We start from the raw sequence: 26,261 nt of genomic DNA on the forward strand, positions 1-26,261 counted from the left end.
TGGACAGTTGATTTCACATGGATGTCTTGTCCACCCAAACCATAACCCTCCCTGGACAGTTGATTTCACATGGATGTCTTGTCCACCCAAACCATAACCCTCCCTGGGCTGCTGGCAAGTCAGAAGTGATATCTGGGGAGAAGGCAATGTTTATTTGGTGCACAAACAGTGGAATTTCAGACACTGTGTTTAGGGAGGGAGGTTTTGGGGTAGACATTTCTAGATTCTTCAAATTATACAACAAGGCTGCAAGGTCTAAGAGCACTAAAGGAAAGGAGGGCTTTATAGAGGTTGTGGGGCACAAGACCCCCTGCGCCAACACAGTAGCCACTAGCTACGTTTGTTTGTTGAACTTTAAATTCATTGAAATAAAATAATATTATGGGGCGCCCGGGTGGCTCAGTTGTTGAGCGTCTGCCTTTGGCTCAGGTCGTGATTCCAGGGTCCTGGGATGGAGCCCTGCATCAGGCTTCTTGCTCCACGGGGAGCCTGCTTCTCCCTCTCCCACTCCCCTGCTTTTGTTCCCACTCTCACTGTGTCTCTGTCAAGTGAATAAATAATTTTTAAAAATTAAAATAAAATAATGTTAAAAATTCAGTTGTTCAGTGCTGAGCACATTTCAAATTCTCAGTAGCCACATATGGCTACTGGCTACCATATTGAACAGCCCAGAGATAGAACATTTCCATCATCACAGAAAGTTCTCCTGGGGGGGTGCCTGGGTGGTTTAGTTGGTGAAGCGTCTGCGTTGGGTTCAGGTCATGATCCCAGGGTCCTGGGATCGAGTTCCACATCGGGCACCTTGCTCAGCAGGGAGTCTTCACCCTCTGCCCCTCCCCGCCTGCTTATGCTTTTTCTCTCTCTCCCTCTCTCAAAAATAAATGAACAAAATCTTGGAAAAAAAAAAAGAAAGTTCTATTGAATGTCACTGGTCTACAGCAGGGGTCAGCTAACTTGTTCTGTAAAAGACCAGGAAATAAATATTTTAGCTTTTGCTAACCTTATGGTTTCTATTGCAATGAGTTAATTTTGCCATGGTAGTGTGAAAGCAGCCATAGATAATGTAGTCGTGACGTGGAACACTGTACATTTCTAGAGGATGCCATTCTGCATGAAAGATGCCCTTTAGAGTTGTATAGTGCACAACCGATACAGCTGTGAATATCAGCCCTCATTGAGGGTCCAGACCACTTAGGCTCCTCCCTCCCTTGCTACCAGGTCTCCCTGCAGTACGAGAAGGGTGGAACCTTCCACCACACCTGTGGCGGCAGCCTTATCGCCCCTGACTGGGTCATGACTGCAGGCCACTGTATCTCGTAAGTTCTTTTGCTTGTCCCTGTCTCCACGTTAGAACCAGAAGTGCTGGGGTAGTGGGGGGCTTTGGGCCCAGACTGACCTGACTTCTACCGGCAGGAGCTCCTTGACCTACCAGGTGGTGTTGGGCGAGTATAACCGGGCTGAGGAAGAGGGCCCCGAACAGGTGATCCCCATCAATGCCGGGGACCTCTTCGTGCACCCACTCTGGAACCCCAACTGTGTAGCCTGTGGGTGAGTGAATGCTTCGGCCTAGGACCCAGAAGTTACTGGTCCCCCTGCCTTGCCGTGACCCAAAGATGATTCTGAGGAGACTCCCAGGGACAGTGGGGCTGGGTCCAGCAGCCTGGGCCCTGGTCTCACACACTGAGGATCAGAGCCAGGAGAGATTCTAAGGACCATCTACACCAAACCTCTCTCCTTATGGAAGGACATCAGGGCCTCTGGAGGGCCAGGAACTCTCCCAAGTCCACTTGGATAGTTGACTTGAACCCAGAACACCTCTGGCATCCCCTTTCCCAAATCCAAGGGTTCCTCCATTCAACCAACATTCGCCCAGTGCATCCTGGGTTCCTGGCCCAGTGGGCAAAGGGAGGAGCAACGGACTGAGAGGGTCCAGAACAAGTCACTAAGGTGCTTGGGCAATGCACTGCCCTTCTGGAGTCTCAATTATGCCATATGTCAAGGGTGACCTTCTGGGCTTCCTGGGTGGTTTGAAGGTCAAGGAGGTGATCACTGGGTGAGAACACTAAACCCCTCAATCAGGTGCAAAATCACGTGTCCAGGTGGCTCTGCACTTTTCTGATGAGGGTCAGAGAAGGGTGCAGAACCCTTGCAAGTGCATGGCAGAAGAGACAGTCCATGATGATCATGACCTTAACCCCTTCTCACGGGACTCCTGGGATAGATGGAGAAGAAAGGGGACCTTTCTCAGGCCCCACAGATGCACTGCATTAGGAACCCTGGGGTGAAGCACAGCAAACCTGTGACCTCCACGATCCTGACACAGTTGAAGTGTGCAAACCTCAGGGTAGGAGCTGAGGACAGCTAGGAAGGCCAAGGGTCAGCCTGGGTGCAAGGGAGGGGGAGGTTGCTCAGCCCTAAAAACACACGCGATTCGGAGGGAAGGGAGCAGTGAGGACACCCCGGAGGTGAACTCTCTGTAGCAAAGGCTAGAAGATGGGGCTTGGTCTGGCTGGAGGACTAGGCTCCCCTGACTCTTTCTGACTCCTTCCTCCTTGCCAGCAATGACATCGCCCTCATCAAGCTCTCACGCAGCGCTCAGCTGGGAGATGCTGTCCAGCTCGCCTGCCTCCCACCCGCCGGGGACATCCTGCCCAACGGGGCGCCTTGCTACATCAGCGGCTGGGGCCGCCTCTACAGTGCGTGCTGATTCCTCCTGCCTGCCTCAGGGACCGTGGGCAGGAAGACAGGGCCTGGGGCTGGGGCTGGAGAGTTGAATAACCAGGATGGGTTTTTGCACTTGCCTTCCATTCCTCCTCCAGGAGCACCTTCTCGCTCTATCCGCCCAAACACCAGTGTGTTCGATTAGGCATTTTGTAGTGTCTCCTACGTGCCAGGTGTTGGTGGACAAAGCAGGCAGGACCCTCTGGTGGGGGGAGAGTCCCCATCAGCCTAGAAGAGTTGCTTTCCCCAAGCCCCCACCCTGCTCTGAGGCTCCCAGCCCGGCACCCCCTTGCCACCCCACTGAGCCCTGTGTCACCCACAGCTGGTGGGCCGCTCCCAGACAAGCTGCAGCAGGCCTTGCTGCCCGTGGTGGACCATGAGCACTGCTCCAAGCTGGACTGGTGGGGCAGCTCCGTGAAGAAGAGCATGGTGTGCGCCGGTGGGGACACCCTCTCTGGGTGCAACGTGAGTCAGCTCGGAGGGCAGGGCCCTGGGGAACCTCTGCCATCTGCCTGGGAGGCAGACAAGCCATCCTACCTGCATGCCCCACTCAGCCTCTGGACCAGGCAGGACTCTGGGGGAGTCAGTGTGGTCCAGACACACCGGCCTGGCCTCTGGCTTCTAGTCCCAGCTCACACTGACTTGGCCTGGGGCAACTCAACCAGGTCCTCAGGCTTCCCCTGAAGCCCAGCAAGGGACATTGACACCAGGATCTCCCAAGTCACCTTCAACTCCATGGTCCTGAAGTTATGATAAAACAGTAATATTGCTGTAATAGAAGTCAGGAGGATTAATAATAGGATAACTGACTAGTAATAATGTGAACTACCGTGAATCCATGGCTTCCTCTCTGCTAGGGGCTGGGCTAGGATCGTATACTTATTATCTCACAAGATCTTGTAGGACAGATCTTAGTCCCCATCCCAAACAAGCCAACTGGGGCTTAGAGAGGTCAAGTCACCCAGGGTGTTCCCAAAACCCCCCACCGCCAGAACCAATTCCTTCCATCTCAGACACGGCTCAGCTCCTCACTGCTCTTTGACCATTCCAGGGTGACTCTGGGGGACCCCTCAACTGCCCGACAGCAGATGGCTCCTGGCAGGTCCACGGGGTGACCAGCTTTGTGTCTGCCTTTGGCTGCAACACCATCAAGAAGCCCACAGTGTTCACACGAGTCTCGGCCTTCAGGGACTGGATACAGGAGGTGAGCGGGCTAGGACAGGTGGGAGGCCCGCATGCTGGGCTGGGTGAGAACAGCAGGTCCTAGGGGGGTGGGCTGAAAGGACCCCAGAAGGTCAGGAGCAGAGGGGCCCTTGGACACATTTCAGAGGGATTTGGGGATGTTTTCTGCTATGGCGTGGCCCCAACCAGTGGCTTCTGGATGGAGCTGTGAACTATGGCTGAACTGCCTTATTTTCCTTATTTTAACAAGTGTTTATGAAATGTCTTCTTTGGTCCAGGTCTTTCCCTGTCCTGAAAGGTAGAGTGATGTGTCAAAGGGTGGCCTTGTGGGGAGGAGATGATTACATGAGCAATAATCATGAAATGTGGGGAGAGAGTGACTGGGATGCTCAGGCCCCAGTGAAAGTGTTAACCTTATCCGGGAACAAATGGTCAGGAACGGTTAACATAGTTCACCATAACAGTAATAGTCACCATTTAAAACTACGTAAACCTCCTTAAGAGTTTCATCAATGGCCCCTGTGAGATGAGTACTATTACTCATCCCATTAGACAGACGAGGAAACTAAGGCTCAGAGAGGTCGAGTCACTCTTCCAGTGTTCCACAGCTGATGAGTCACATGGCTGGAAATCAAACTCAGTTCCATATGACTTCAGAATCTGCTCCTAACCAGACGATTCTGGCTCTCCCCACTTTTTCTAGGTCATGTCAAGCCACTAGAACCAGGGCTCGGTGGCAGTGCTGATCCACCTTCTTTGTAGAAAATAAAGATCTTTCAGAAAACCCCAACGTGTGTATCTTCTTTCTTTGACTCGCCTGTTCCCTTCCAGGCTATTCATGAAATCTGAGATCCGATATGTAAGAGGCGAGACCAGATTCAACCCTCTCATGAGAATGAGGAAAACATGGGGCTCTGAGAGCGGAGAGGGGTTGCTATCAAGTCACCAATTGTCCCCGTTTACCTGGGACTGGGGGAGTGCCCAGGACACAAAATTTGCGGTAGTAAAGATAGGAGAGTCCCAAGAGGTTGGTCATTCTATATAGCCACATACCACCTTTGGCTTTTCAAGGCAGGCATAAAAGCATAGAGTCTGCAGACAAACTGACCTTGTCAGACCCTTGGGAGGGTGGTGGAGTGCAAGGGCCATGTGTTTTCTGCTTCCATTGATGGGCTAGGGAAGGGGGACTGTAGTCATTCATTCATTCATTCATTCATTCAACAAGCATTCATTCCCTGTTTCAGACACGGGCTCAGAGAGGAAGGGAGACAAGGGAGACATGGTTCCTGCCCTGAAACATCTCATTATTCAGTTGGAGATGATCGTATCAGGGCCATTCACAAAACATTCACAAGGCACCTGCTTTGTGGCAAGTTTAGGGCTGGGAGTACAGATGTGAGGAAAATGACGTTGGGAGCCCTGGCTGCAGCCGGGAGCAGACACATACTCAGAAGCCCACACAATGCCTCAAACACGGTCCGGAGCCCACTGTGATGTTGCTGAGTCTAAGAGATCGTTGCCCTACAGCCAAGAGCAACATAGAAACAACTGAATTCCTTTACTCGTGTACCGTGAAAGCAAACATGAGCCCAGCAAGGATATATGTTTATAATTTTTAAAAGATTTTACTTATTTATTTGACAGAGAGAGAAAGAGAGAGAGAGACCACAAGCAAGGGAAGCAGCAGGCAGAGGGAGAGGGAGAAGTACGTTCTCCGCTGAGCAGGGAGCCCAATGCAGGACTTGATCCCACGAACTCAGGACCATGACCTGAGCTGAAAGCAGACCCCCAACTGATCGAGCCACCCAGGCGGCCCACGTTTATAATTTTTAATATTACTCTTGCCCCTTTGCCCCCCCCTCCAAAAATATACTTCTAGTTTTAAAAAGTTTAAAAGATACAGCATGAAGAATAACATAGGAAACACCCATGTAGCCTCCCTCCAGCATTAACAAGGCCCATGTTTTTGCTTCATGTTTTCTAAAAGAGGAACTACGTTACTAGGGTAGAGGCCACTTTGTACCCAGAGGACATCATCGTGGCTGTAGGGTTGTTTACCCAACAGCACTGGTTTTCCTTTGGAGCACGGAGAAGGATCCGTCTTGCCTGCCCTCCACCTCGTGAGGGCGGGTTTGGCCCCATGGCTCTCTCTGCCCAAGGTGAAGACTTGAGAGCTGGGATGGTTTGCAGAGCTCTCTTTTGCTCTGCCATGGCAACGGGTGGCTGCAGGTCAGCCTGGTTGCAGAGTGAGGAGACGCGGAGGTCAGCCTCTAATGCCCCCTGATCGACATACAGCACAAGCAACAAATAAACTCTATTGCTACAGGCCACTAAGATTTGGGATGTTTGTTACAGTGACATCAACCTAACTTATCCTTACTAATGAAATGAATTGTGCATTTATCTTGACACTTCATGCTCTTATATAGTTGTTTTAAAGTTTGTTCTTAAGTATTTTGTTGTTTTTTTAAATTATCTTTATTAACATATAATGTATTATTTGCCCCAGGGGGTACAGATATGTGAATGGTCAGGCTTACACCATTCCCAGCACTCCCCATAGCCCATACCCTCCCCAATGTCCATAACCCAACCACCCTATCCCTCCCCTTCACCCCCTTAACAACCCTCAGTCTGTTTTGTAAAATTAAGAGTCTCATGGTTTGTCTCCCTCCCGATCCCATCTTGTTTAATTTTTCCTTCCCTACCCCCAACAACACCCCAGCCATGCCTCTCAAATTTCTCATATCAGAGAGATCATATGATAGCTGTCTTTCTCTGATTGATTTATTTCACTAAGCATAATACCTTCTAGTTCCATCCACATCACAGCAAATGGCAAGATTTCATTTCTTTTGATGGCTGCATATATTCCACTGTATGTATATACCACATCTTCTTTATCAGTTCATCTGTGGATGGAAATCTAGGTTCTTTCCATAGTTTGGCTATTGTGGATATTGCTGCTATAAACATTTGGGTGCACATTACCCTTCGGATCACTAAATTTGTATCTTTAGGGTAGATACCCAGTGGTGTGATTGCTGGGTCGTAGGGTAGCTCTATTTTCAACTTTTTGAAGAAACTTCATGCTGTTTTCCAGAGTGGCTGTACCAGTTTGTATTCCCACTCTATTATATAGTTTTAAAATCCCATATTTAATATCTATAAACAATGTATTGCATTGTTTGGGTTTTCAAAAGTACATGCATGGTGGGACTCAGTGGGTTAAGCTTCTGCCTTCAACTCAGGTTGTGAACTCAGGGTCCTGGGATCAAGCCCCAAAGCAGGCTCCCTGCTCAGCACAGAGTCTGCTTCTCCCTCTTCCTCTGCTTCTCCCCCAGCTCATGCTCTCTCTCTCTCAAATAAATAAATAAAATCTTTTCTTTTTAAAGTATAAGCATATCTTCATGCTGTATGTATAATTCTGTGGTCTAGTTCTTTCATCCAGCATTGTGTCTTGAGGTCTCTCCATACTACTTTGTAGATCTCTAGCTCATTGCTGCTAGTTTTGAACACTCTGCTATTACACAACACTATTTACTTATCCTTCTCCCCCTACAGATGGACATTCACAGCAGGGCCAATTTTTTTTTATGATTACAAATAGTGCCTCAGCGAATGTCCCTGGACATATCTCCAGGTACAAATGTGTGAGAAGTTCTCTAGGGTAGATTCCAAGAAACGGGTGGGAGGCTGTGCTCATTTTCAACTTCACCAATTGCCAAGTTGCTCTCCAAAGTAATTATATCAACAATACTTCATGAAATTTTCTTTCTTCTTTTCCCAACCACGGTCCCCACGTATTACAACTGCCTTCCCACTTTTCTGCATCACCATTCCTCAACACTCCCCCACAGAAACACTCCTCCAGCCCGTAGCCCCCACTCTAGCTCTTATAAAAAAAAGCCTGAGAACTGGTCTGGCAAGGCCTGAGTGAGGTCAAGGGAGGACCTGAGTCAAGCAGAGCAGAGACAAGGGTGCGGGGGAGGATTCGAGAATTTCTGGAACCAGCACGAGGTCATCATTCGTGTTGAGTCAGAGGGATTTTGCCAGATGACACATAACAGGTGTTTTCAGGCCACTACTTCTTCCCAATGGGTCAGTGAAGGACCCTTGGACAGTTTCCCCTTGGGCAGTTTATTTTAGAATAAAGGGCAATCAGACCTGTAAAATTCCACCCTGTGGAGCTCCTGAGGGCCTCCCACCTAGCCTCAGAGGGAGGCTAACTGCTGACACCCTCCTCATGGATGGGCAACAGGGAGTTAGGAAATCTTGCCTTAAAGTGTCAACAACTTGATCAATAATTCAGTGTTCTTGGGACGCCTGGGTGGCTCAGTGGGTTAAAGCCTCTGCCTTTGGCTCAGGTCATGATCCCAGGGTCCTGGGATTGAGACTCCAGTCGGGCTCTCTGCTCAGCGGGGAGCCTGCTTCCTCCTCTCTCTTTGTCTGCCTCTCTATCTACTTGTGATCTCTGTCTGTCAAATAAATAAATAAATAAATAAATAAATAAAATCTTTAAAAAAAATTCAGCGTTCTCTTTTTAATCTCCAAGTCTTGACGATTCAAATTCTTTAAAAACCATATAGTCAATAATTTAATTTTTTATAAAAAGATTTATTTGGGAGAGAGAGACAAAGAGAGCACAAGCATGGGAAGTGGTAGAGGACAGGGAGAAGCAGACTCCTCACTGTGAACGGAGGGCTTGATCCCAGGACACCAGGACCATGACCCGAGCCGAGGGCAGATGTTTAACCCACTGAGCCACCGAGGCACCCCAATAATTTGATTTTTAAAGTAATGATTAGAGCATCAATGCCAACAACTTATTTTAGTTTTCTAAATCATGAAGAAAATCTCCCCCACATGCATGGTGGGACTCAGTGGGTTAAGCTTCTGCCTTCAACTCAGGTCGTGAACTCATTGTGCTTTCTAAAAAGCACAATGTCAACACTTTATTTTTTTTTTAAAGACTTTATTTATTTATTTATTTGACAGAGAGAGATCATAAGTAGGCAGAGAGGCAGGCAGAGGAGAGAGGAAGCAGGCTCCCCGCTGAGCAGGGAGCCCGACCCGGGACTCGACTCTAGGACCCTGGGATCATGACCTGAGCTGAATGAAGGCAGAGACTTAATTAACCCACAGAGCCACCCAGGCGCCCCTCAACAGTTTTTAAATAATGTCTTGCAGCACTCGGAAATATATTACTCATGTGGGGTTTTGTTTGTTTAAAGATTTTATTTATTTATTTGTCAGGGAGAGACAGAGAGCATAAGCAGGAGGAGCAGCAGGCAGAGGGAGAAGCAGGCCCCCACAGAGCAGGGGGAGCCCGATGTGGGACTCGATCCCAGGAACCTGAGCTGAAGGCCATTGCTTAACCAATTGATCTGTCAGGCCCTCAATAAACATTTATCCAGCCTGTGCCCAGTTTTAGGCGTCAGAGACATGATGATGGGATAGTTACAGGTTTTGGCCCTGTGATCAATTCTTCGAGTGGGTGAGATAGAAAATAAACAGATAATAGCAATCCAGAGCAACAGGCTATGAAGGGACTGCCTTTAGAAGGGTGGTGTGGGGGGACAGCAAAGGCTGTTCGAGAGAGGCTCCCTTTCAACTGGAACCTGGATGAGCAGGTGTCAGGAAAGGGTACCACGAGCAGAGATCACCAAAGAGGTGAAGATGAGCTTCTTGGGTTTGCAAAATAACTAGAAGGCCAGTGTGCCTGGAGCAGAGTGAGTGAATAACGGTGGGGAAAGATGAGGCATGAAGGGGCAAAGCACGAAGCTTCCATTTTTATCCTGAACCCTATGATAACCTTACATAGAGCCACAACATATATACTTTTCATATACATTCGTAAACCTTTAAAATTGGAGCTGCTCTGGGACCTAAAGCGCTCCCCTGTCTCGTACTCCCAACCCACTCCAGCAGTCTTTGAATCAGTCCTAAGGAATCTAAGAATTGGAATGGGGGTGGGGGAGGGCACCTAGAGGTCCTTAATGTAGTCCAACCCTCTCACTTTACAGATGGGAAAACCACGGCTGAGAGGAGGTGAAAGGTGGAAACTGCTCTGTAGGAGTGAGTGGGGCAAGGGCCACAGTCCCTAGTGGAGGTAGGACTAAGGGCACAGGAGCTCTGGTTATCCAACCATCAGCTGGAGTATCTGGCAATCTAGAGGTTTACTGACCCGAAGTGGCAGTGTAGACAAAAGGCACATCCTCTTCCCCAGGGACATTGGCTGGGGGTGAGATGGGGTGGAGTTGGGGGTGTGGGAGGTTACCTGGAAGGTAGGGAGGGCTTGGGGGTAAGGGTCAAGATAGCCCAGCAGGGGCTTTGGAAGTGCCCCTCTAATTCTTTAGCCTGTTTCATTTGAGTAGGGCAAATGGGTGGAGAGACAGGGACTGGCGCTCAGTGGCCTACCTAACAGCCCAGTCCCTTCCCCTTCAAGTTAAGAGCAAGGACATGGAAGGGCTGTCTCCATTAGCATCTTTGCACTTCCTCTCACAAGCTGTGCTATCTCAACATGTGTGCTTCCGACTCAAATCCAGGCTGAACCCAGACGCGAACCAGCAAAGTGTGACTTCAAATCTTCAGTTCTTAACCATCAGCAACTGGAAAGTAAGTCTTGGGGAAGAGGCACGCAGGACTAAGCCCGAGCCTTCCATACACAGGACAGACCGACTGGCAGACACATGCCCACTTCTGTCTGCGTACAGACTTCTGTCTGTGCCCACTGCCTCCCATGAAGTGACTCCACGGGGTGCCACACAGGACCACCGCTTCCAAACAGCAGCCACCCAGCCCTCTATTCTGATTTCTTCCCTCTGGGTGGTGCAAAGGCTCAAGGGTAGAACCTCAGGGTGGGGCGCTGAGTCAGCTGCGGGCGGCCCACTGGAGTGTCCCAATTTCCCGCTTCGACCTCTTTCCACCTCGCGGCTGCAAACTGCGGCTTAAAAAAATGAAAGAACTTCGCCTAAGCGGAGAAGCTACCTAGGCGTTACCAAAAGCTCCGCACGGTAGGAAGAACTGAGACTGAGGAAGGCCCAAAGCCCACCACGGGTTAAAACCACGGAGCAGCAGAGTACCGCCGAGGCCTAGAGAGGCCGCGCCCCTTTACCCTGTTTCCCTCTCCTTCACTTCCAACTTCCGGGTGGGGCGCCACTTCCGGTTCCGGTGGCTGGCTACAAAGCATTGCGCTGGGTAGGTGGTTTCCTTTTTTTCGGAGTCGGTTTCGAGCTTCCAGTCGGCTCTCGAGGAGCCCCCGCCCCCGTTACCCCCATCCTCCGAGGTGGCACCTGCGCAGGTGAACGCCCCCTCCCTCCTTCCCTCCATTCCTCCCGACCGCCTCTCTTTTCCGGGCGCACGGTCTGTTGGGAGTGGGGGGCCGCGGCGGCGGTGGCGGTCGGCCTCGGAGCCGAGAAGGACTCTGCAGGTCGCTCGGGCTAGAGTGGCATTGGAGCTCGCTTCAGCTCGGGAGGAGGAGGTCCTGGTCTGAACCCCCAGAAGTCTTTTTCCGGTCGGATCTAGACCTTCCGAGCCGCGCCCATATGGTGGGAGGAGCCCGGCTCAGCTCCCGGCCTAGACGCCGGGAAATTTCTGCTCAGCGGGGTGGTCCCACTTCCTGGTCTTGTGACCTTGGGCACATCCCCTCTCGTCAGGCCTTAGTTTGGTTACGTGTGAATGGAAGTGACAGTAACTGTCCTTCTGGGTTATGGGGAGGATTGGATGAGGGGAAAGCGTCCGCGGAGTGTCTGGCGGGTAAAACTCAAATAGCATCAGCTGCTGCTGTTAATAGAGACAGCTGGGGCAGTAGAGAGTCGAATCGGGAGTTTAACTAGAGTGGCTGGGAGGGTCTGGGAGGGTCACGTAGCTGAATATAAATTACCTAGCACAGTGTCAGCTAGAAAGTTAAGTGCTCAGTAAGTCGGCATTATTAACAGATGAGGGTGAGCATTGTGTCTGGTCATTGATCTTCAAAAGCTGATAGGATTTATAAACTTTATAAGTAAATCGTGGAGTTTGTCAATTTTTCAAATCCAGGCTTGAGCACTGGCCTCCTGACAACTGAGGCTATTCTTAGAAGTCGGGGTTGTAAAGACCTCTGGGGCTGGAAGCTAGAAGTATTAATAAAAGGGTGTTTTCCTAAGTGTGTTACGGGTTTTTCCCTCAGAAGGGTTTTGGGCAGGCGGAGAATGTTTGCTTCCTTTTGAATTAGGAAAGTAATACATAGTTGCAGTTAAAAAGAAAGCAATATAGAAAGATAGGGAATGGAAAATGTTTCTTGAAGATAGTGCTTGTGATAGATCGGGTCATCTGTGCTTGTGTATGTATTTTAATTTCCCCAGGTGGGATCATAGGGTCAGGTGGTGATGTGTTATGGGCGCCTGTCTGTATCAGCACTCACAGGCTGAGTTCCTGCTTCATAAGATTGCCCTTATTCCGTTAAATGGCCGAATTATTTCCCTGTTGATGGTCACTTAGGTTGTTCCCAGGATTTTGCTGTCTCACATTTCATCCAACCTTTCCTTGACTAAATATTTCCTTTTTTTTCCAAGGCACCCCTGAGTTGTGGGGATATTTTGCTTTGGGCTTCATCATGCTAGGTTAGTGACAGCTTACTTTTGGGGAAGAGAACATGCTGTTGATAGAGCAAAAACCCAGTAGTATGAAAAGAATAAGTGTGTTCTAGGAATATCTAAATGGCAGGGTCTGGAATCAGTTCAGGTTTTCTAGAAAATGGGTTATGAAACGTTTGAAGAAGAGGTGACTAGGATCTGAGAACTAGTTAATGCAAGATAGGTGGTCAATGTTGTTGATTGTTGGCCTCTGTCAGTTGTTACACAGAAGACAGATTTGAGACAGTCTCTGAGTCCGAAGAAATTTTAGATGTCAACACTCCTGCTTCATGGACTGGGGAGGAATTAGATCTTGGGGGAGGGCGTTTGTTAATGAAAAAAAAGAGATGACCTTTGAAAACTGACCACATCATAGGAGTTGTACTCTTTGATTAGACATACCCGGATGTGGAAATTAATTTAGTCATTTCTGTACTGTCACTTGAAGTCTCTCTCTGTCTCCCTCTTTTTTAATAACATAGAATGTGGTTTTCCTATACGTAACTTTTCTCTTGGACTGGAGCCTTAACCCAAATGAAACAAAGCCTTTTTTCCCTAGCATTTTACACGTATTTAGTGTGCCCCCTCCTCCTCTGCCCCACTCCAGCTGGTTTGCTAATCTTAGCACATGTGTGCACACAAGAGCCCATACCTTGGAGCACAGGGAGGGGCTGAGAGAGAAAGAGAGGGAGAAGCTCCAGCAGAATCCCTGCTGAACATGGAGATCCTGACCTCCTGCTGAAATCCCAGAGTCAGGCTTCAACCAACTGAACCACCGGGGCAGCCCTGATGAGCTAAGTAGAGGAATTTAGGATCTTGATCTTAGCATAGAGGCTTTTCTATTCCTTCCTTTCCTTTTTGTGAAGAGGGGATTTAGGTTTAACGCTGATGGTAGCTCCTAAAGTACTTTTTAAATTTTTTAAAGATTTTATTTATTTATTTGACAGAGATCACAAGTAGGCAGAGAGACCCACAGAGAGAGAGAGGAAGGGAAGCAGGCTCCCTGCTAAGCAGAGAGCCTGACGCGTGGTTTGATCCCAGGACCCTGAGATCATGACCTGAGCTGAAGGCAGAGGCTTTAACCACTGAGCCACCCAAGTGTCTCTAAAGTACTTTTTATTTTATTTATTTTTAAAGATGTCATTTATTTGAGAGAGTGAGTGAGCAAGTGAGCATCACTTGGTGGAAGCAAACACCTGTGATTTTAAAGATTCTTCCTCCTATAAAATGTGAATGCATAGTTTCTTATTTTAACATAATGTAAAATACTTTGTAATGCAGGGAAAATGAATGGAATATTTCTTAAAAAAGATTGTCTGGTTAGTTAGGCCAGCATTCTTCATCCTCTCTGCTTTGAGAATCTACATTCTTAAACTACTGCCACATTTTTCTCAATTGTGTCAATTGATCCAGAGGAAACAAAAACAGAATTTCTAATAGCTTTATTAAGAAATCCTGTTAAGGGACACCTGGGTGGCTCAGTTGGTTGGACGACTGCCTTCGGCTCAGGTCATGATCCTGAAGTCCCGGGATCGAATCCCGCATCGGACTCCCAGCTCCATGGGGAGTCTGCTTCTCTCTCTGACCTTCTCCTCGTTCATGCTCTCTCTCACTGTCTCTCTCTCAAGTAAATAAATAAAATCTTTAAAAAAAAAAAAAAAAGAAATCCTGTTAAGATTGGAAAGCTGATGGAACTTGGGTCTGGAACAGATCCACAAGATCAAGGTGGTTATAACAGTCTCTGGTCTGTTTTTGCTGAGCCTGTCTTTTCTCTGCATTTAGGAGTCTTCAATCTCCTTTTCCAGAGTTCCAGAATGGAGACTGAAGGGTACCTAGAGGCACAAAGAAATAGAGAAGTCCAGGATGATAAAATGAGGTCACCATCAAATGAGATGATGGCTGAGGAGCCAGAAGTTGTCCTAATACCGGCTCCCCAGGTCCAGGCTCCACGAGAGCCTTCTGGGCTTCCACAAGAGAGCCTTGATGAAGACTCTCTCGAAGACCTTGAGACCATGCCACGAAGGAACCCTCCCAACGCGGCAGCCTCCAGGCAGAGGTTCCGGAAATTCCGCTATGAAGATGGAGCTGGGCCCAGGGATGTCCTCAGACATCTGCAGGAGCTTGCGGGACAGTGGCTGAGACCCGATATTCACACAAAGGAGCAGATTGTGGAGATGCTGGTACAGGAGCAGTTCCAGGCTGTCCTGCCCGAGGAGCTCAGAGCTCGGGCCCAGAGATGTCAGCCTGGGGTCAGAATCACTGGCTAAATCCTGCCACAGGGTTCTTGCTCAGCCTACACATGAGAAGTAACCAAACGTTCTCTTTGTTGCGGGAGCCAACAACAGTCATGGAGAAATGTGAACCTCGGGGTTTTTTTTTGTTTTTTTGTTTTTCCTTTCGGCTTGCCTTTGACTAGTTGTAATAAGAACCCATCAGAACCCATGTTTGGACCTCTCTGGTGGAGGCAGCTCTAATTCCTGGGACTGAGCTCTAGAAAGAGCTTCTGTTAGGACCCTCCTTTTAGGACAATCAGCCTGTTGCTTGTTCTTGCTCTGCTGAATGCCTCCTTTTTTGCACTTTTCGACATGCTTTAATATATTGTTATGTATCCAAAGAGGTAATTGCTTCAACTTTCAGAATTCTTGATTCTTGCTGTGGCGGCATGAATGGAAGCTTCTGTAACCCCACCAGTAACTCATCTTAGATGTCCTTGAACTATTAAAAGTTTAGTGCTTAATCACAATGTCCTGTGGTGATTTACCAATTTAGCTTTGACTCAGCATTTGAGAAAGTTGAGATCATTATCAGGAGTAGATGTGAGCTAGAGATAAGACAGGAGCAGGTCAGCCCTTTGTGTGCAGTCAGAATTTAAATTCCAACTGAGAAGGGGATAAAACAGGGTCCTCCGAAGTGAGTAACTTAGATCTGTTTGATTTGCTCTCCCCATTTCCATGGCCTGTGTTCCACAGCTTGTCACCTCCACAAGAGAACTAAAGCTATCTGACCATTCTGTGCTGCTTCTCCTGAAACAGGTCACCCTGCTTTCTGTGTGTGGAGACCTGTGCTTTGGTTGACGGCTGAGAAAGCAGTCCGTAGCTGTGGTTGTGTTAGGCAGAAAGTAAACAGCAGCTGCTTTTCCTCAGTGTGACCCAGTCTTGAGGAACCTTTCTGCCTCTGTGGCCTGGCTGTTGGATTTATTCATCCACTCCTGTAATCAACTTGCTGCCAGTTCAGAAACTAATCTTTGGGAGAGGGATTGGTTAGCTCCAAGCTGGAACTCGTGTTTATTCTGGCGGTGTGTTAATACTTCCTTTGCCTTCCGGACTGGTCTAGATGCTTGGACACAAACACAAAACCCAGTATGAAGAAGAAATGTATAGTTTTTGAAGAGAGAGGAAGATGTTGAGCTCTATGGGTAGGATCCTTTTATTTATTTATTTAAGATTTTGTTTATTTGAGAGAAAGCATGTGCAGGGGTAAAGGCAGTGGGAGAAGGAGCAGAACAAGCAGACCTTCCTCCTGCTGAGCACAGAGCCTGAACTGGGGCTCAATCCCAGGACCCTGAGATCCTGACCTGAGCCAAAGTCAGACATTTGACTGAGCCACCCAGGTGCTCCAAAAACACATTTCCTATTTAAACACGCATGCACGCATGCACACACACACACTCTCTCTCTCTCTCTCTCTCTAAAAGCAGAGGAGAGAGGAAATAGCCAAGTTAGGGAAGTGAGATTTTTTTTTTTTAAGATTTTATTTATTTATTTGATAGAGATCACAAGTAGGCAAAGAGCGAGGGGAAGCAGGCTCCCTGCTCAGCAGAGAGCCTGATGCATGGAGCTTGATTCCAGGACCCTGAGACCATGACCTTAGCGGAAGGCAGAGGCTTTGACCCACTGAGCCACCCAGGCACCCCGGGAAGTGAGATTTTAATTGGACTTCGTGGGAGATAACAGAATCCCACCTTGTGACAAAGTGTGGAAATGCTTGGGGAATAACAAACATACAGAAGGGTGAACTGTGCCTTTTATTGACTAGGTTAAGCTTTTCTTTCTTTTTAAAACCATTTTATTTTTTAAAGGCAGATGCTTAACCATCTGAGCTACCCAGGTAGCCCTAAAACCTTAAAGATTTTATTTTTTATCAAGTCCTCTCTACAGACCCAACGTGGGTCTCAAACTGACAACCCTGAGATCAACAGTCAGTCTGACTGAGCCATCTAGGTGCCGTATAGGTGAATTTCTAGTCCTAATTCTAAGAGTAAAATTTAACATTGGCAAAGGAGTTAGGAAGCACGGTAGGGTTGGAGTATCTTCAATACTTCCATTTGTTCAGAGCATTATGAAAGTATTTCCTTTAGTCTGCAAAGATCAGGAATTCCTGGTGTTAATTTCCTGGACTGTGCCCGTTTCTCAGCTGCTTCGGTGATCTGGAATATACTGTTAAGTAAAGGAACCAACTTTCCCGGTGGACCCAGAAGTTACCACCTTCGAGATTGTATGGCTTGACGGCGGAAGTGTCCTAAGTTAATGTAGCACAGGTTTTCTCAACATGGGCAATTTGGAGCCAGAGAATTCTCTTCTGTGGAGGCTTGTCTTGGGCATTACACGATGTTCAGCAACATCTGTAGTCTCTCCTCACCAGCTGCCGATAGCACCGCACTGAAGAGACAACCAAAAATGTCTCCAGACATTGCCCAATGTTCCTCGGGGGCAAACTGGCCTTTAGCTGAGAACTGACTAAACAGGAGAGTTGGTCACGGATACGTCACAGTTACCTTGGGATCCCTGGTCTCTCTTTTTTTTAAAGATTTTATTTATTTGACAGACAGAGATCACAAGTAGGCAGAGAGGCAGGCAGATAGAGAGTGAGAGAAGGAAGCAGGCTCCCTGCTCAGCAGAGAGCCCGATGTGGGACTCAATCCCAGGACCCTGAGATCATGACCTGAGCTGAAGGCAGCGGCTTAACCCACTGAGCCACCCAGGTGCCCCAAGGGATCCCTGGTCTCTTAAGCTTCATGTTGAATTGAGAAAGCTCTACGGTATAAGTTGGGTTTCATATTGGAGTGTCCAGCTGGTTCAGTTGGCAAAGCGTGCGACTGAATCTCAGGGTCATGAGTTCAAGCCACACTTTGGGCATGGAGGCTACTTAAGAAAGTTGGGTTTCATATTCCCTGCATATGTTTGGGTAACGTCACCTACTCTGGCAAATCTTAAGTTCTTTGCTACAAGGATTAAAATGATTCCTCCAACTCTTGTCATTCTATTGAGATGGTTTACTGTGTGCTAGGATAGATGCATTTGTGATTCATTTAATCCTTATTGTCATCTGACTTCACCTATTTATATAAATACACCTGCTTTACAGATAAGAAAACGAGATTCGCCAGTTACACTAGATGGCCAAGAAAATGGTGAAGATGGGATCTAAGCCTGGGATTTCTTTCCCTCTCATCTTGGGCTTTTTCTATCATGTCTGGAAGTAGGAATTGAACAAGCATCTCTTGAGAATCTCCTGCATGCAAGATGTTTCTTCTTTTACTTTTCCCCATCTTTATCTTACAATTTTTTGAGATTTTATTTGAGAGAGAGAGAGAGAGAGAGAGCTCAAGCAGGGGGAGGGACAGAGGGAGAAGGAGAGGCAGATTCCCTGCTACGCAGGGAGCGGGACTGGGGGCCTCATCCCAGGACCCTGGGATCATGACCTGAGCCTCATCTTACAATTTAGAAGAACATTCCTTAGCTTCATTTGATAGAGAAAAAGTATAAAAACAAAAATGGCCCATAATCTCACTTCGTAGGGAACTCCCATTGACATTTTTCAAAGCAGAAGCTATATTTGCACGTGGATAGAAAAGTCCAAAAAGTATAGAAGGGAATAAAAGGAAAATGTAAAGCCTCTTCCCATTAACAGTTACAAATCTTTCCAGAAGATATCAGTTACACAGATGTAATCATATACACATGTGGGTGCACACACGCATATGTCCCTTTCTTATTTACACGAAATGCATGTTTAGGTTATATATTTTTCTTGACCAATAGGTCTTGGTGTCTGTTGCTATCAACATACAGAGATTTGCTTCATTTAAAAAAAATTTTTTTTAAGCAGCTGCAGAGTAGTTCCTTCTATGGCTAATACCTAGCTTTGTACTTTCAGTAAAAAAAAAAAAAATGCAAGGGAGAGGATTTAGGTATGGGGCCAAACCTCTAAAGCATAAGGTGTTTAGAGAGGTAAGTGACAGAGCCACAACTCAACCCCACAACCTCCACACCCTGACAGCAGAACTGGTACAATTCACAGCACCCCAGCACCATGTCCTGGCAACCCTGTGGTCTGAGCTCTTTTCCCATGGAAGTGAATTTACAGATGAGGCTCCTTGCCCCCAGACAAACCCAGTAAGAGGAGAGGCTGGAGTCCATCTCCATTTCATCTGGCTTCAGCCCCATGCCCTTGTCTTGAGGTCACACTGCCTGGATATCAAAGAGCAGACCAAGTCCAGCGTTTCAAGAGCTCTGTGGGGATTTGAGAGAACAGTAATTCCCTGTCTCTGTTGCCACCTCCTGAGATGATTCCTGTGCTTTCTCTTTGCAGTCTGCGTGATCCAGCTACTGCTAATGTCTGTCATTGTCATTAAAAAAAAAAAAAAAGAAAAAGATTCATTTAGTTATTAGGGAGAGAGAGCACAAGCTGGGGGAGGGGCACAGGGAGAGAATCTCAAGCAGACTCCCCGCTGAGGGTGAAGCCCCATGTGGGGCTGATCTGTGATTGATGAGATCAGGATCTGAGCTGTAACCTGATGCCCAACCACTGAGCCACCCAGGCACCCCTGTCATTGTCATTTCTTGAGTCCATCTAGAGCCTAGCTCTAAAGAACCCTAAACACTTTGAATTCTGTGAGAGGAAGGAGGAGGAAAATGCAGAACAACCCGAGGGGAAGTCCTTCTCAACTGTCCCCTGTGTCTAATTTTCCCTTTGTGATTGTTTTGATTCCCAAGTTCTACAAAAGAATAATTTCATCTAGTTATTGAAAAATGCTCCTGCCAAATGGCTACTGGTGAAAACCAGTGTTAGGATCACAAGGTAATAATGAGATTCTGAGCAACTGGCTGGTGCCATGGAAAAATATGTCATCTATTGGGCAGCTACTCCCTGAACAGTGAGTGGGTGCCAGGGCCTGGCTGCCAGAGAGGAGGCCAGCTCCGCGGGGTGTGGGGACCATGAGGAGTCCCCTGTGATGGTGGCGGCGCCTGGAGCACTCAAGTGTAGTTGGCCCTTCCAGGAGCATCGTGTGTGGTCACTTTCCACGGGCAGCTCAGGTCAACGCTCTTGACAATGGCTTGACTATTTTGCTAAGCATTTTCCACCCACTGCCAGGCATTTATTGGACATTTTCCCTTGGCCTGGAATGCCTCTCCCCTATGCCTCCCCCAATCTTTGCCAGCCTACTACTACTCATTTTTTATGACGCAGATTGGCAGGGTCCCCTGCATGAAGCCTTCTTTGATTTCTGGGTCGAATTGGCATCAGAAGCCCTCCTGTGAGCTCCCCTAACACCTTAGCGTTAGTTACAGTCCCTGTTCATTCAGCAAATGTATGTAGTGTAGTCGATATGCCATGCCCTATTCTAGGGATCACTGTGGTGCAGCGTCCGGGCTGTGCCCCCAGGCAGTTTGTGGACTCCCTCAAGAGAGAATTTCTGTGTGCTTGGCCTCCAGTGCAGGGCCTGCCCATGGTGGATCCTCAAGGAACAGTTTGATTTTTGTAGGAGACACCTGATCACTCTTTCTTCTAGTGAAGGAAAACAACTAGAATTCTTGGGAGACAATGGGAGGGAGTGAGTGGGAGGGCTGGGCATGGAGGTAAACAAAACAAAAAAGGAAAGGCTTCACTCAGGAGGCTGGTTTCCCACTCTGTTCTGAACCTGACCTTGCAATGAGGTGAAGTTAACTGCCCTTGGCTGGCTCTGCTGCGAAAGCTCAAAGGCCCCCTGGGTGCCTAGCAACAGCCCGACTGCCCAGAGTGCTGATTTAGAAGCTGGGTGTGTCCCATGGGCAGGAAGCCACTGCACCACCAAAGCAGCCAGGGCCCCCCCTTCACTTCCTCTGAGCCAAAACTCTGTCTCCAAGTGGGGCGAATACTTAGCGTTAGCTGCGTCTTAGCTCAAACTGGAGGTTCTGGCAAAGATAACTGCAGCCCTTACGAGGTGTGTGATCTCATACCAAGTCATGTCACCTCCCTGAACTTCAACTCCCACACCTGTCTTGTTCCCCGTCTTATTCCAGCTAGGCTCACCCTCCCGCAGCACCGGAAGCACAGAAACATCCAGTAGATGCTAATGTGGCTGAATCTGCCTGATTAGGTGAAGATTCAGTAAGTGATTCTCAGGTGACACTTTGATCTTCCTCTTTTCTTCTGAGCCCCTCTCTTGAACTCTCCATCTTCCCATTTCTAATTTTTACACATTAAATCTTGTTCTTAGCTTCTCATTTCTTCTATCCCATTTCTCGGCTTTCTTCTTTTTAGGATTTTATTTTTTTAAAGATTTTATTTAATTATTTGACAGAGAGAGAGAGATCACAAGTAGGCAGAGAGGCAGGCAGAGAGAGGGGGGGAGCAGACAGCCCGATACAGGGCTCAATCCCAGCATCCTGAGATCATGACCTGAGCCAAAGGCAGAGGCTTAACCCACTGAGCCGACCAGGTGCCCCAAGATTTTATTTTTTTAAGTGATCTCTATACCCGATGTAGGGCTCGAACTCACAACCCGAGAACAAGAGTTATGCACTCCACCCATTGAGCCAGCTAGGCACCACCCTGCTTTGCTTTTCTTTTCTGCAGTTATTAAACCTCCCCATCAAGACTCAAAAATACTCCACACCTCTAAAAAATTGATGAGTGTTTTGGTTTTTAGGCCAATACTATTGCTAAGGTGAACTTCAATTTTTTTTTTTAAGATTTTATTTATTTATTTGATAGAGATCACAAGTAGGCAGAGAGGCAGGCAGAGAAAGAGGGGGAGGCAGGCTCTCTGCTGAGCGGAGAGCCCAATGAGGGGCTCGATCCCAGGACCCTGAGATCATGACCTGAGCCGAAGGCAGAGGCTTTAACCCACTGAGCCACCCAGGCGCCCCTGAACTTGAATTTTTTTTTTTTTAAAGATTTTATTTATTTATTTATTTGACAGAAATCACAGTAGGCAGAGAGGCAGGCAGAGAGAGAGGGAAGAAGCAGGCTCCCTGCTGAGCAGAGAGCCCGATGCGGGGCTCGATCCCACGACCCTGGAATCATGACCTGAGCCAAAGGCAGAGGCTTTAACCCACTGAGCCACCCAGGCGCCCCCTGAACTTCAATTTTTTAAAAGATTTTTTAATTTATATTTGAGTGAGAGAGAGAGAGTGAGATCATGAGCAGGGGGGAAGGGTAGAGGGATAAGCAGACTCCCCTCTGAGCAGGGAGCCTGATGAGGGAGGGTCTTGATCCCAGGACACCGGGATCACAACCTGAGTTGAAGGCAGATGCTTAAACAACTGAGCCATCCAGGCATCCTAATTTTTAAAATTTATGTATAACAGACATCCTGGAAATTGTAGGACTGGATGAAATTGTCCAAAGTGAACATATCCCCATAACCACTGTCCAGATGAAGATACAGAGTTTAGCCAGCATGCCAAAAGTCTCCCTCAGACCCTTTCCTAGTCTTCAATCTCCCGAAAGTTTAGCTATTGTGATTTCTGCTGCCACAGAATAGTGCTGTCTGTTTCTGAACCAAATGGAATCACACAGTGTATACCCTTTCGTGCTTGTTGTCTTGTGTTCAAAATTATCTCTGTGAGATTCATCTACCCCTTGAGCCTCTTGCTTATCCATGCCTGCGTACCTGGACATGTCCAGTCTTTCCTCCAGTGGTCAGTATCCCCAACCTGGCCTGGGCAGCCTGTGCTGGTCCTCTAGATTTGGATCAGCCCTCACTCCTTTGGGAAACTTTCCCTTATCGGCTCTGGGTTTGAATTTCAGCTCTTCCACCTGCTAGCTATATGACTTTAGACAAGTGGTACTAACCTCTTCATGCCTCGTTTTTGTTGAAGGCAATAATTTCTATATTCCAGAGTTCTTGTGAATTTCAAGTGACACAATACATATTAAATACTTAGAACAATGCCTAAAGCATAGGAAGCACTTAGTAAACGTTAAGTATAACTCTTTTGGATATTCTGCTTTTCTTTGATTCTCCCAGATTCTTGTACAAACCCTTGTCCAAGCACTTGTTTTGATTATTGTTTGTCTCACCATGGCACCTTAGCTCCTTGAGTAGAGATTATGTCTTCATTCATTGTTTTTTTTCAACAGGTAATTATTAAGTATGCACTACATTCTAGCACTGAGGGTACAGCAGGAAAGGAGCCTTTAAATTTACTTTTTTTTTTTAAAGATTTTTTAAATTTATTTTATAGATAGAGATCAGAAGTAGGCGGAGAGGCAGGCAGAGAGAGAGGGGGAAGCAGGCTCCAAGCTGAGCAGAGAGCCCGATGCGGGGCTCGATCCCAGGACCCTGAGATCACGACCTGAGCCGAAGGCAGAGGCTTAAACCACTGAGCCACCCAGGCGCCCCTAAATTTACTTTTTAATAGGGAGAGACAGATATTAAGAATATTAAAAGGGTGAGATCATTTTGGAGAGTGATAAGGCTGTGAAAGAAAGAAAGCAGCATGGGGTGGTAGTGGGTTGGAACTGCTACTCCAAGCTGGGTGGGGAGGAGGTCTTCTGAAAGAGTTGTTATTTGAGCAAAGACATGTGGGATGAAAAGGAGCAGGCTCACGCAGAACAGGAGCATTCAGGGCAGCAAGTGCAAAGGCCCTGAGGCAGGCACAGTAAGCTCAGTTCTGTCTGAGGAATGCCAAAGAAGGCAGGATAGCTGGAGCCCAGTGAGTGAGTGCATGGTTCTGAGGATGTTGGAGATGTGGACAAGAGCCAGGAGAAGCCATTCAAGAGGTTAAGCAGGGGAATATCAGTTATCTTCGCATCTGAGGTGCCTAGCACATAATATATTCACTGACTGTTGAATATTGGTCACAACACGCCCATTACCAGTTGGTTCACATGAATAAATCTCAGATCGTTTTTCAGATTAAAACTTCATCACTGTACCATGTGCTCTGGGTTTTTACCAAACTCTTCCAGTGCAGATGGAGTTGCTCAGTCATTTCTAGACTTTTCTTTCCCCTATCCTGTCTCATGCACCCTTCTTCAGTGACCCAGATTGTCTCCACCAGAGATTGTAACAGAGATGAAGGAGACAAGCCTGGGCCAGTTAGAGAAAAGGCAGGTAGGAAACAGGTTTGGTCAGTTCCTCTCCTTTCTCTGACTGCAGGAAGGGTCCAGGTCTCTAGACAAGCACAATGATGTGGCACAAAGTGGAGGAGGGAGGCTGAGCAGCAGGAGGGGCTCAGAAGGACAAGATCCCTGAGTTAGAGCTGATGGGGTAGTGCTGCAGCTGCAGCAGACCTTAGCCCCTTAAGGCGTGACAGTCAGATTGGGAGCCCATCTGGAGTCCTAGCAGCAGAGTGGGGCTGCTGGCACGGCCTGAGCCATGACCATGATTAGCCAGAGAGGGGAAGATCCAGCCGATAAATCAGGAGGGAAGGGTAGACTTGTGTCTTAGTGATAGGAATTTACACAACAGCAACCCCTCAGTTACAACAGTGAGACCTTATTTTTGTTTATTTCCAACCTATATCTTTATGAAATATTACACATGAGGAAAAGCACACAAAACAAATGTGTAGTAGAACGGATGATTATAAAGCAGACATTCATGTCACCATCACCAAGGTCAGGAAATAGACCACTGCCAGCACTGCTCCCCCCCAATCTCTTCCAGATTATAAACTCCTTTAGAGGCTGCCAGCAGCCAGATTTTTATAATAATCACTTCCTTGCTTTTCTTTATAGTTTTATCGCCTATGAATCACGTGGAAAGTCTTAAATTGGGATTTTCTCATGTGAATCCTAAGACTAAAGACTACAAGGGAGAGCCTCTTTCATGTGGATTCCCAGGCCCTGGGGAGATGGTGGTGGATTTGCGCTCTTCCGCATTTGCGCTCTTCGGCCTTTGGCAAAGAATGCTGTTTTGAGAGTTCTCTTCCTCATTATGTTTAAGGCACCTGAGGAGCAGTGTGAGGGGAGCAAAAAATGCACCGCAAGCTGAGCCCATCCCTGGGAACTTATTGTAGGGTAGAGAAAGCATGGATAAACATGACAGAACAGGGCGAGCGCCTAAAGATACCCTCAGGTGAATGCTATGGGAGTTTCGAAGAAGCAGAGATCACTTTAGCAGCCAGAAGAGGAACAGGCTTTGTGGGAAAAGTGGCAGTATGCTCATTCATGCATTATTTATCAAACATTTTGGAGGGCTGGCAGTTTGCCAAGAAATTAGATAAAAGGATACAAAAATGAATACAGTAAGATCCCTGCCTGCTCATGGCTTAATGGTTTAGTTAGCACAGACACAAATGATTTTAATAGAGTATGCTTTAAATACACAGTGTAATAGGAATGATGGGTTGCCTGGGGGTATCAGTCAAGGCTTAGGAGCTGAGATCCATACTAATCCTTGAAGGAGAGAAGCATAGGAGTTTGGGAACTGCTGGAGCTGCAGAAGCACAGAGGTGGGAAAGAACACAAGGTCAGTGTTGGTAAAAGGTACAGTTTATGGTGGGAAGGAGAGTGGGACTTGATAGGTAGCATGGGTGGGCGGGAAAGTTGTCCTAGGCAAGGGGAACAGCATGAGCAGGAGCATGGAGCCAAGAAATCATGGCACCTACATGCATGGTACTAGGTAATTCAGTCTTGCTGCTGTGTAAACACATAAGTTGTGTGATGGAAGGTGGGATAATTAATTTTAAATGTCAACTTGACTGGGCAATGGGGGCTCAGATACTTGGTTGAACATTATTCTGGGTGTGCTGGTCTGTGAGGGTGTTCTGGGTTAAGATTTGAATTGGTACACCACGTAAAGTAGATGGCATGCCCTAAATGTGGTGGGCCTCATCCAAGCAGTTGAAGGCCTGACTGGAACAAAAAAGGCTGACTCTCCCATGAGTAACAGAGATTTTTTCCTGGCTTGGGACTCAAACACGGACTCTTCCTGGGTTTTGAGACTGCTGACTGTTGGACTGCGACTGAAATGTTGGTTCTTGTTCTCAAGCTTGAGGACTTGGACTAGACCCATACCATCAGTTCTCTTAAGTTTCAACTTGTCAACTCACCGTACGGCTCCTGGAACCCATCAACATCTATAATTGTGAGAGTGAATGCCTTTGAATACACCTTTTCAGATTAAAAAAATTATTTATTTGTCAGAGAGAGAAAGAGAGAGCAGGCAGAGGGAGAAGTAGGTTCCCCGCTGAGCAAGGAGCCCGATGTAGGACTCGATCCCAGGACCTTGGGAGCATGACCCAAGCCAATGGCAAATGCTTAACTGACTGAGCCAGCTAGGCATCCAAGAATAAATCTTTTTAGATAGATAGATGCAAAGCAATACAAATCAATCTCTCTCTCCCATTCCTTCTCTCCCTGCCCTGTTCCTCCTGTTGCCTCTGTTCTTCTGGACAACTCTGACTAGCACAGAAGGGAAAGGGAAATAACTTTGGAAAGGCAAGTTGGTATCAGGGCACAGAGGACACAGAATGCCTGGCTAAAGGACTTTGAATTTTATTTTGAAGGCAAAGGGAAAAACACTGAGGT

General features: G+C 47.5%; 1 protein-coding gene and 1 long non-coding RNA gene across 3 annotated transcripts in view; both read left to right on the top strand.

The window, feature by feature from the left end:
* The window catches only part of LOC132001620 (proproteinase E), a 5,957-nt gene extending 1,333 nt beyond the window's left edge, over nt 1–4,624 (top strand). Inside the window, exons 3-8 of the mRNA XM_059376344.1 lie at nt 1,219–1,316; nt 1,414–1,548; nt 2,560–2,696; nt 3,044–3,186; nt 3,773–3,925; nt 4,607–4,624. Of these exons, the coding sequence (XP_059232327.1) occupies nt 1,219–1,316; nt 1,414–1,548; nt 2,560–2,696; nt 3,044–3,186; nt 3,773–3,925; nt 4,607–4,624 (684 nt within the window). The remainder of the gene's footprint in view (nt 1–1,218; nt 1,317–1,413; nt 1,549–2,559; nt 2,697–3,043; nt 3,187–3,772; nt 3,926–4,606) is intronic.
* A 5,376-nt stretch (nt 4,625–10,000) lies between these two features.
* LOC132001054 (uncharacterized) lies at nt 10,001–15,255 on the top strand. Of its 2 annotated transcripts, XR_009399514.1 has the most exons (3): nt 10,001–10,015; nt 10,452–11,103; nt 14,301–15,255. It is a non-coding gene; the product is annotated as an uncharacterized LOC132001054 (long non-coding RNA). The 2 variants fall into 2 exon arrangements; XR_009399513.1 differs by lacking the exons at nt 10,001–10,015; nt 10,452–11,103 and adding an exon at nt 11,110–11,206.
* Nucleotides 15,256–26,261: the final 11,006 nt, after the last annotated feature.

Source organism: Mustela nigripes, chromosome 14 (assembly GCF_022355385.1).
Source record: "Mustela nigripes isolate SB6536 chromosome 14, MUSNIG.SB6536, whole genome shotgun sequence".
NCBI classification, from domain to species: Eukaryota; Metazoa; Chordata; class Mammalia; order Carnivora; family Mustelidae; genus Mustela; species Mustela nigripes.